The 11,379-nt window shown below is 38.4% G+C and overlaps 1 protein-coding gene across 1 annotated transcript; it reads right to left on the bottom strand.

The window, feature by feature from the left end:
- Positions 1–5,385: 5,385 nt before the first annotated feature.
- LOC112189220 (probable LRR receptor-like serine/threonine-protein kinase At1g56140) lies at positions 5,386–8,418 on the bottom strand. Its single transcript, XM_024328509.2, has 9 exons — positions 8,276–8,418; positions 7,992–8,153; positions 7,558–7,676; positions 6,949–7,117; positions 6,613–6,849; positions 6,326–6,476; positions 5,853–6,161; positions 5,667–5,768; positions 5,386–5,546 (listed from the first exon to the last, which is right to left on the bottom strand). Exons 2-6 carry the CDS (start codon positions 8,101–8,103, stop codon positions 6,436–6,438), a joined length of 678 nt encoding a protein of 225 aa, XP_024184277.1. The 5' UTR covers positions 8,104–8,153; positions 8,276–8,418; the 3' UTR covers positions 5,386–5,546; positions 5,667–5,768; positions 5,853–6,161; positions 6,326–6,435.
- Between the last annotated feature and the right edge of the window lie 2,961 nt (positions 8,419–11,379).

Raw genomic sequence — 11,379 nt, 5'->3', positions numbered from 1 at the left:
AAAGCACCTCAATCAATGGAGTCTGAGCAAAGAGATGTATGTTCTCGATGTGGAGTTTCTGGTCATTGGGCACACATTTGTAGAACTCATGAAGAAATTGTTACCGCCTACAAAGCATATTGTGAAGCAAGAGAAGCTCATGATGTGGAACAAGAAGATCAAGAAGATGATCTAGAGTGATGGGTTGAAGACTACAAATTTGGCTGGGATCAATAGGTAATTGCCATATATTTTTGTACAAGTCTTTATTTTTTTCAAGAGATGTCATAGGTAATTTCCATATATTTTTGTAATAAATGCCAATGGTTTAGTTTGTCTTCAAAGTAGGCTCACCCAAAGTAAGTGTGATGTCTAGGAAGGTTCTAAGATTAGTGGCACTTAAGCAAGTCTTACTCCACCGACATCTCTCTACTCACTTGGTCACATTTATTTTGGAATTACCGAAAGAAGTTAGACGACTATCATTGTTTTGCATTAGCTAGCATTTTGGATTAGATTTTCTTTGGTCAAAGAGACAATGATGTAACTCCGTTGGCTTATGAATAAAATTTTGAGTTCTTTTCATTATGACTCAATTTTGATTCTGAGCATATTACTTTGTGACTACGATGGCTGGGCCATCAGTATTAATTCAAGGACACGGAATAGCCCAAGTTCCACTTACCAAATGACACCATGATTACTGTCACAGAAACTCTCTACGCTCTTAGGGCAAATCATACTCAATGAATAGCCAACGGATTCCATGCGAAAACGCATGTAGAGAACGGAAATGAGTTCCTTTGCAATACCTCTAATGATTACGAACAAAGGCGCATCTTAGAGAATTTTATGTGTCTCTCTAGTGGACTCTATGTCACTATTCGAGCTATTAATCCAATAAAAGTTATGAGAGAAGATCTCTTGGATTTAGACACATATTGGCTTTGTCATGATAGGATAGATCATCCTAGTCATGATATGATGATCCGTCTACAAAAGACTTCACACGGACATCCATTCTCTCGAGCGAAATGAAGCCTGAATCAAATGTTGATTCTTGGATTAAGTGTGACCGCCGCCGCTGCCTCTGGCACCACCGCCATCCACCACCAGCCTAGGGCTGGCATAGTCCCTATCCATGACACCATGGATGGCGTCCATCATGGTGATGGCTCCCCAGGTGATGCTGCAATTACCAACTCGCTTCAAATAGCGTTTCAGACGCTCATGCCCAACCAAAATCCTCATTGGTTGCTTCTAAAGCCTATCACTCGTTTTACAAAGCCCGGTCCTTAGAGAAATTAGGACTGAGACCGTCCTATGCAAAGGATATGAAAATACTTATTCTATTCTTACATAGAATCCATTGGGATTCTGTGGTCTGATTCTACCAACTTGCGGACGTTTAAATATCTGATGATGATTGGTTGACACACAAGCACGTTGGTCACATGTTGTGTCATTGTCCACTTGTAATGCTGCTTATGCTACACTCCTAGAAAATATCATATGACAACGGGCTCACTCCCTGGATCATCTTATTCCATCAATTGGACTTGACGATGCTAGAGAGTTTACATCGAAGACTTTCGATGATTGTTTCATTGGGACTGATGTCAGACATCGTAATCCCATGAACACACCCAAATGGTCTCGTGGAAACAACTACGATGGTAGTCAGGACATTGGTAATGCGCACCAATCCCCTTATATCTGCTTGGGGTGATGCAATATCGCATGCAGTTATGCTAATTAGTTTACGACCCACCGCTACTCAATCTACCTCTGCATTACAGCTAGTGACTGGGTACAAGTATCGTACTTATGCACATTTGAGTGAGCCATTTATGTACCAATTGAGCCGCCACAGCGCTCTATGATGGGTCTTTAGAGACGAATGGGCAACTACGTTGGATTTGAGAATTCAACAATAGTCTGCTACTTAATACCCTTGCAAGGCGATCTCCTTACTGCTATATTTGCGGATTGTCACTTTGATGAGACAGTCTTCCCATCGTTAGGACGAGATAAGAGCACGGATGTTCAGCAGGAACGATAGGAATTGTCGTGGCCTGTCCCCACAATGTCTCATTTCGATCCCTGTTAAAGTGACTAGATCACACAAATATGCTGCAAGCATGCCTGCAAGGATTGAAGTCCCTACTAGAGGACGTAGCGCCACCCTACACGGAGGTAGGCATAGCGCCAATGCCAAAGAGAGTGGCATTCTGGGGTTTTAGGCCATGGCCCCAGCTAGGATGCGTGGGAAGCTGTGGGTTCAAAGGATACTTTGGCACATCCCAATCCTTTGATCATCAAGACTCAAAATCCGTCTCATGAGAATCTTTCAGATTATGGTTATTATTGGGGGACGCCTCAACATCAAAACCTATTCCTGAGAATATAGAGCTCTATGAAAATTACACGAGTGTACATGAGATGTGGGATAAAAACTCCATCATATTTGATGATGTGGTTGCACATGAGTTTGTTGAGTCCGATGATATCAAACCACGCTCCGTTGATGAATGAATACCAACGTAGAGAAATTTGGCCTAAATGGAAATATGTTATCCAGGTTAAGTTGGATTCTCTAACGAAGAGGAGGGTTTTTGAGCCAATGATGCCAACACCTCCTAACATAATAGTTGTTAACTAATGGGTCTTCGTTAGAAAGCGTAGTGAGAAAAAGATATGGTAATCTAGCCTTATGGCGCAAGGCTTCTCATAAAACGCCCTGGAATTGATTACGATGAGACATATTCTCTCGTAATGGATGTCATTGCACTCCACTACCCTGTTAGTTTGGTAGTTTCCGAATAACAGATCATGCAGCTTACAAATGTGGTCACTATGTATCTTTATGGGGATCTAGATACAGAATGTACATGATGGTTCATGGTGAACTTCATTTACCCAAGTCAAGTGGCTCTAGACCACAGAGCGAGTTTACAATAAGGTTGAAATGCTCACTAAGATGACTACTTGATGGGGAAGGGATATGCTTATGCGTTTCCATAACAAGTTTCGGATTCCATCACGGTTCATGTTGGACATGATCTTCATTGGAAGCCCTTAAAGAGTTAAGGGAAACCGCTGAACACTTGAAATCAGAGTTTGAGATGAAGGATTTTGGGAGAACACGATTATGTCTTGGTTTGGAACTTGAGCATCGTGTTGATAGATGCTTAGGCATTTTGACACTGTCAAACCTTCAATCACCCCCATGATCGTCCGTAGTCTTGATCCTGAAAGGGATCCTAGCTTCTTCCTTCGAAGGATGATGGCGAAGATGTGCTAGAGGCGGAAGTGCCCTACATAAGTACAATAGGCACATTATTGTACTTAGGTAAATGCGCAAGACCGGACATCTTGTTTTCAATGAACATATTAGCTAGATATAGCTTTGCGCCAAAGCAATACCATTGGATTGGTGAAAAATATATCTTTCGGTACTTGAGATGTACGATTGATATGAGCTTGTTCTATCCCTACAGAGAGATGATGGATTCGGTGCCATCACACACCAGGAACGCCGCCAACACTGGCCTGCGTTCTCTATCCCCATCCCAAAATGACATGTGTTTTGGAAAGTTTTGCTGATATTGGGTATCTCTCTGACCCATAGAAAGCTCATTCCTAAACTTGTTAAGTGTTCACCATGTGTAAAGACCATGATATCTTGGAGGTTTACAGAACAGACCCTAGTCGCTATATCTTCGAACAATGCAGAGATTATTGCTCCTCACGAAGTGATTTGTGAATGTATATGGATTGGAACCATAGTTACACATGTTCGAACAATTGTGGTTTGAAGTCTTCCACAGATGAGCCTATGAGCATATAGGATAATGTTTCTTGTTTTGAAGCAAGGCTACATCAAAAGTGACCACACCAAGTATAATCAGCAACAACAAACTCTCCTTAAGATTAAAGTAAACTAGTTCGATCTGAGGACAGTATGGCAGACTTGCTCACTAAGTCATTACCTAAATTTCTTTTTTGAGAAACATGTTGGTAGCATCGTTTGCGGAAGTTATCCGAACTCCAATGACAGTAGTCGATCGTCAGAGGGAGATGCAGACATCAGGGGGAGGTGTCTACATGTATGGTCTCGAAACGTGAAGGGTGTGTTGTGCTCTTTTTCCCCTTCGGCCGAGGTTATTTTTGTCTCACTGGGTTTTTGTTACTCGGCAAAGTTTTTATTGAGGCAACGAGAGGAGCACCACGTTTGGGAGACACAAGGGGAGTGTTCAAGTAAATCCAGAATATGTGTCTTGCCCAAACTCTAGGTTACTTGACCTAGTGGTAATAGCGTTTTAATTAGAGAGAATTTCGGTGAATATCTTAGTGATATCCATTGATTGTATGATTATATTTCCTTGTACAATTCAGATTCTATGCGTTGTAATCCTCTATATAAAGATGCCCCTATTATCAATGAGAACACACAGCAATTCTCTCTCAAATATCGTTTCTCTAAAACACGTTATCAGCATGAAGCCCTAATCCTCCGAATGAGAACACACATAAATTCTCTCTCAAGTATCAACACGAATATGAGAACACCCTCCTAATGAACTGCCATTTGTTGTCACTATGCCAAAAGTGGTATCAGACGACAGACAGAAACTGTTGTCTGATTTGGAGTGCTACCGTTGTAGAGGTGACCGCTGTCTGATGAAAAATCAGACAACGGTGGAACACAGTTGTCTGAGAAACATACAGACAACGTGTATGTGTTAAACATGTTGTGTGATACTCGGCAGATGGCTCGGCAGGTGGCTCGGCAGATGCCAAGCGCAGCTACGCGGCAGTTGCGGCGCTGCCTTCAGACAACAGTGCTAGTGTTGAAGCTGTTGTCTGTTGAGCTTCTCAGACAACAGACTTTTATTTTGTGTGTTGTCTGACTGATATTCAAACTTCAGTTCTTGGACTATATCTGTTGTCTGATTAACTTTGGGACAAAATAATTTAATTTATTCCGTTGTCTGATTAACTTTGCGACAACAGAGTTTAATTGCTTCTGTTGTGTGAGTGTAGATTAGAAGACAGTGATTTGTTAAAAACCGATGTGTGATATGAATGATTGTAGTGTGATTTGTCCTCATTTTTGGCCATTCAGACAACAGGCAGTTATCACTATATATGTTCTGTTGTCTGATTATTTGAACATATCTCATTCCTGAATTAAATTGTGCATTTGATCCATTTACATACCAAATATAAACATTGCAAACCATCAAATATAAACATTGCAAACCACTAATCATTGAACATAACATTTTAAACAATAAAAACATTCTAGTTCATGCCCATCTACTTGGGACATCAAAAAGCTAATACATATATATCGATTGTTCCAAAACATGCAACACATGGTGCATGACAATGTACCAGCAGAGAAGCACAAAAAAATATGCTTTCCTTAGCAAAAATGGACCAGCAACAAGCGCGCTACTTCATGGCTCATGCACATATTTGTTGACAACAAACTTCCCCCACTCATTTCGCACTTGATCAATATGCGCTTGGGTGTATTGGTTGCTGCCTCTCCTCTCCCACTGAAATCAGTTTATTATATCAAAAGAATTAGTTAATCATTTTTGTGAATAAGGCATGGACATAATAACAAAGTTATGAGAAATTGAGTCCAGTGACTATAATTATAGCTATGTTGATACCTTGGAAGGAAACAATGACAAATCTTTATCCTCAATGATATCTCTCATGTATCGCATGATAAAGTACCAGCACTCCTTATTGCTAGGTTGGGGAGGAATGCCCTAAAGACAAGTAAATGAATCAATAAGTGAAAAGAAAAAATGAAATATTGTTTTCTGGAAAGTATAAGTGGTGAAACTGCTTACAACCAAACGTTTCCATTGGATTGAACTCCAGCCTTGCCTATTCTTTTCAGCATTATACATACGCATAGCACTATACCAAAACAACAATATGATCAATGATGTACTATATATGAAAGGAGGCAACAAGTGTATTAAACAGATTTCATAAATTTGAGGCATGTGTGATCAATATGTAAACGAGCGACTTACGTTTCCATGATAGACATCCAATCTCCTGTGGGTAAGCGTCTTTTTAGCGGATCCATAAATATCTGCATCCACCTGAAGTACTAGTTCAACTTCGCGTTTGTTTTCATGCAAGTGCCAAGCCTAAGAAGCAACAACATGTGAAACTACGCGGTAGATAACAAGAAGCTAGCCATATACATTATGATGAACTCATGAACCTAAGTTTTAGAGGCAGAATCACTAAACAATGGACATATCAAGAGTAAAACTGAAAATTTCTAGAGGTACATAAATAAAGTTGTTACCCATTCGAGAAGATAAATCATCTCGCCTTCCAAGCTCCGGTCAGAATTTGGTCTACCACTGACAATTTCTAGAGCAAGAACACCAAAGGCAAACACAACAGTCTTCTCTGTTAGGTGTCCACGCATGGCATATTCCGGTGCAAGATACCCACTGCATTATAATTGACAATAATAACGTCGATTACTTGTCACCGGCTGAAGATATCTGTACAACAAAAAGGAAATGCTAAACCATTAATATTTCAAAACAAAAATAGTCAAGGTGACAAAGTAAAGATCTCACATACATTGTTCCCGCAATAAGAGTACTGATGTGGGTCTTTTTATTATCATAAAGCTTGGCCAAACCGAAATCTGATATTTTTTGGGGACGAGATTAGAGTCGAGCAGAATATTACTGGCCTTCACATCTCTGTGTACAATTCGTACCCTTGATTCCTCATGGAGATAAGTCAAACCTTTAGCCACGCCCAAGCATATATCAAATCTCGATGACCAATCAAGATTCAAACTTCTTTTTCCTGCTTTCATATATATGTCAAAATTAATATAAATCATTAGTTCAAATATTTGAAGTACCTAAGGCTGTAATAAATCAATTGACAATGTATTTCTCATGATACCAAATAATGCATGATCAAGACTCTTGTTTTCCAGATACTCATAGACAAGGAGCCGTTTAACTCCCTCAGTGCAGAATCCATGCAAATTCACTACAAACTCATTTTTTCCTTGCTGCGATGCTGCAGACAATTGCTTCACGACAATTACTCTTCCATCATTAAGAGTACCCTATTAACAAAGAATCAGAATAATAGTTTAATCTATAAAATTTATATACTCGTTACCAGATATACGATTAGTAAAAATGGGACCCTGGCAACTAATGACTTTGGCGGGTTGGACAGGCATGCAGATAAGCATATCTATATATAAAGTTTACTCGTTTTCAGCACTAAACTAAAATCAATTCGATCTATATTAAAACTATACAATTGGAAGTGATAAAGCTTCTTATCTTCCACACTAACTTTGTGCTTAATGCATAAATGCTAATATCTAGATAGAGATATATCAATTCAATTTATATATATACAGCAATAGCAAGAGGTTCATGTGCTTTATGTTGATCAACACTTGTATCAAGAAGGAAACACACGGGCATTGACATGAGCATTTACAGCCACACTAGCTATGTCATTCATTAGGTCAACAACTTAGCAACAACTTACTTTATAGACAGGTCCAAATCCTCCCTCTCCAATCTTATTCGCTGGACTAAAGTCATCTGTAGCTGTCTTTAGCTCTGAAAAACTGAAAGTGAGTGGTCCAATATCTATTCCCAACAGATCTGCAAATTCAAATAAAAAGTTATTATGCCTGTCTCGCAATCAGTTTGCTTTGCTGGGTTAATAGGTGCCGAGTAGCATATGTTTAAATAGTTTGTAGGCTTTCTTGCAAGTACATACAGAAGTGATTTACTTGCAAATACACATGCACACACAAAAAGAGCTAGCTTGCCAAAATAAACTAAGTTAATTAATTTAACTACCATCTACTGCAAAATACAATGAAACTTTATGTTGGCAAATAATAATACTTGAAAATATCTACACACCTTTTCAGAAGTCAAATTTTGTTGAAAATAATAAAACTAACAGTTTACCTTCATTTTTACTGGTGTTAATCTTTTTTCTTCTTTGAACTATACAGAAAACCAACAACAATAGAATCAAAAGTACTCCACCACCAACAACAATCCCCAGAATCAGCCCCATCCTATTCTTCTTACTAGTTGGATGGTTCGGAACGATAGTAGGTGGGAAATCTGCAAGTATAAAAGCATTGCAGTCAACAAACAGCATAGAAGCACTTTGTAATAACATACATCAGAACCTAAATGTATATGCTTAGTTTGCAACTGAAATTTGTATGCTATATTGTTATTACCTGGTGTAGCACTGATGGCCGAAATAACAGGTCCATAAGTACCAAAATCAGGTACGCAGCAAGTCCCATTTCCAGCCCAAAAGAGATGAATTTCAAGGTAGTTCTGTGAAACCTGGGCCTTATATTCCTTCTGAACGGATTGCAAAGATTACCCACCTGCTTCCTTTCGTATATCAAAATCCTTCGAAACTAGAATTCCCTGAAAACAAAATAAATGCGAAGTTGATGGGAAATCCCTTAGAAAACGAACTGCAATTTGAGGTCATAATAAAAGAATAATCTTTGAGCCAAGAAAACACACCTGAAGTTTAATAGAAGAGTAATGATATCCTACAGCATTGACATTCCATTTTTTAGAATCCCTTGTAGATTTCGACCAAGATTTGTTGTTATTAAAACTTGGATTCCTCCCTGCAACTCAAGAACCGAAACCAACTTCAGAACAACAAAAAAAATCTAAACTTTATCTTAATCTAACACCTCAAATGAAATCAATGTTTACCCAGTTCAATAAACTTTCTTCAAGTTATTTATTTATCCTAGGAAACCAAACAGAGACGTAGTAGAAATTAATGATAAATTATGGGAATAAAGCAGAGACCTCGACAAACAGACCAACTCGGGCAGAGGATTTGGACGATGATCTTCTTCTGCTGCTGCTCCTAGTAACCTCGTTGTTGTTGTTGTTGTTATTGTTGGGTCTTCTTCTCCTCCTCTTCTTCCTCTAGCTTTATTGAATAATGTACCCGAGAAATCCCCTCTCCCTTTTTCCTCCTCCTTCAAATCCCCAAATTGAAAACCCTAATTCAGCAGATCGAACCCCAATCCAATGTTTTCAGAAGATGGTGTTTTGAGAAGATGGGTTTTGAGAAGAAGTTGGGTTCGATCGATTCTTTTAGAGAAGAAGACGGTTGCAGGTTCTGCTTTGAGAAGAAGAAGATGAGTTCTACTCTTTTTTTTCTCGAAGACTAGCTAGCTTAGTGTTGAAAACGTCTGAGTTATGGGAGACAACATGCTACTTAATGCTAGAGTGGCAGACAATGTTTTATTTAAGTCTACTTTTTGACTTTGTACAATCAATTCAGACAACACATAAATAAATTTTCGTTGTCTGATAGTCTACACTGAAACTTCATCTTGGGGACCCAACAACCAAATCTCCCGCCTAATGCAAATTACAAACTCATTTCTCCCGCCTAGGATTACCATCGCACATTCACACAACAAAAATAAGCCATTCCGTTGTAGGAGCTTACAGTCGTGTACCAGCATTTCACTCAAATATTGGCCTTTTTGGGGCTACTCACTCACATTTTGGGGTACATGTGATTTTCTTCCAAACTTGCACAATGGAAACAAAAAAATGTGTTGTATGTTAGTTTGCAACTTACTCTCATACAACATATACAACTATACTGTTGTGCAAGGTAAGTCAAAATTTCGACCCAAATTTGAGCAAAGTGAGGGGTAAATTTTTTTTACATTCAGACAACAGACAAATCCTTAAAACTGTTGTACAATAATCTTGGACCCAAAAAAAATTGATGTACGACCTCCTTATACAACGCCAATCTCATTAAACCTGTTGTGTGAAGCAGTTTCAGTGATCACACAACGGAAAATTTTTTTTCGTTGTCTAAAAAGTGTAGTGTGATGCAGTTTTTGGCATAGTGTGTATTTTCTTATTTGGTCTAATTGTAATTTTTAAATCATATCTTTTTTCAATTAATGATTAAAAACCACCAACTAAAGTTCTCTTGATGTTATTAGTAGTCTAAAATGTGGTAGTCGAAACTTTAAAGTCAAATTGTGTCGAGATGGTTTTGAGTCATCAAGAATCAATTTGTCACAGAAAGCCAGGCTATATAGTGGAAATCAATTAATTAAACTATTAAAGGCGCAATTTTCCAATTATAGCGTCTCTGTTTTTTATGGCAAGATTCAAAAACTTAGAAGCCGGTGATCAGATGATTGAATGTTTTAGAGAACTGGAATTCTTGAGGAAAAAGTGTTGGATATGTTGCACGTCCTCTGCATTGAACAAGACTATAAAATTTCACCTTTTTTTCACAAAAAGAAAATAGAAAAAGAAAAAGAAAAAAAAAACCTTTGTAGCAATTCTGGAATTATATTATTATCAGCAATCGTAATCAAAACCAATACTCTTTTAAAGCCCAGTACCATTTGGTCTAGTGACATAGTCTCCCTTTTCTAAGTGGGAGGTTGTGAGTTCGACTCACGAAAAACTAGTTGTACCATTTGAGTTGTTTATCTGATAAAAAAAAAAAACTATCTTATAAAGACCAGATTATTTATGTTGCTTGCATCTCAATATTCATTTAAGAATTTCGTATCGTGATAGAAGAGAGTAGTTGTTGTATTGCATAAAGGATCAGCATGATGCTAAAGTTGAGTTGCAAGGGTTTTAACAAAATAGTAGGTGATGACTGCATATTTGTACAGTGCAGCAATCAAAAGAAAAGTTTCAAATAGAAACTATATGGACTGCAAATAGAGGGAAAAAAAATTTCTCTAACATGATTCAAATCTGGCTTGACACCAAAGTATGCTCTGTAATGTTGTTGATCTATGAGAAATTCTAATTATAAAATTTTTAGAATTAAATTCAGTTTACTCCCCTAAACTTTAGGCCTAAAATCATATTGGTCCCTCTTTCTGAAAATCGATTACGATGGTCCCTATACTCTCAAATGACATCACCCGAGTCCAAAATTTGAATTTGGCTCGAAAGATGACGTCAACTGCTGAGTTGGAGCCGACATGGAGGCCCACAATCAGGGCAAAATGGACATTTCAAGTTTTTCTAATTTTTTCTCTCTTTTTAAAATTTTTTTTCTCTCTCTCCCCGATCTATACTCTCTCACTCTCTATCTCTCTGTATCTCTCTCCCTCTCCCTCCCTCCCTCCACTGTCGAGTTCCACCCACAGTGCCTCACAAACCCACCTACAGACTTATGCTCTAGCATCAAAATCTGAGGAGCCCATCCCCTTATCACAACCCCTCTGACTCTCCCTCATTCTCTTCTCAAAACCCACAAGCCAATTTTTCTCATCTTCATGATCCTCATTCTCATATGCAAACA

The sequence above is a fragment of the Rosa chinensis genome, chromosome 2, assembly GCF_002994745.2.
Source record: "Rosa chinensis cultivar Old Blush chromosome 2, RchiOBHm-V2, whole genome shotgun sequence".
NCBI classification, from domain to species: domain Eukaryota; kingdom Viridiplantae; phylum Streptophyta; class Magnoliopsida; order Rosales; family Rosaceae; genus Rosa; species Rosa chinensis.
This window is presented reverse-complemented; position numbering and strand designations above follow the sequence as displayed.

Coding starts and splice junctions, on each gene's coding strand:
- LOC112189220 (XM_024328509.2), bottom strand. CDS start 8,103: ATGGGGCTGATTCTGGGGATTGTTGTTGGTGGTGGAGTACTTTTGATT. Junction 6,850..6,948: donor TCTTGATCATGCATTATTTG/GTATCATGAGAA, acceptor TATATATGAAAG/CAGGAAAAAGAAGTTTGAAT. Junction 6,477..6,612: donor ACTCTTATTGCGGGAACAAT/GTATGTGAGATC, acceptor ATTATAATGCAG/TGGGTATCTTGCACCGGAAT.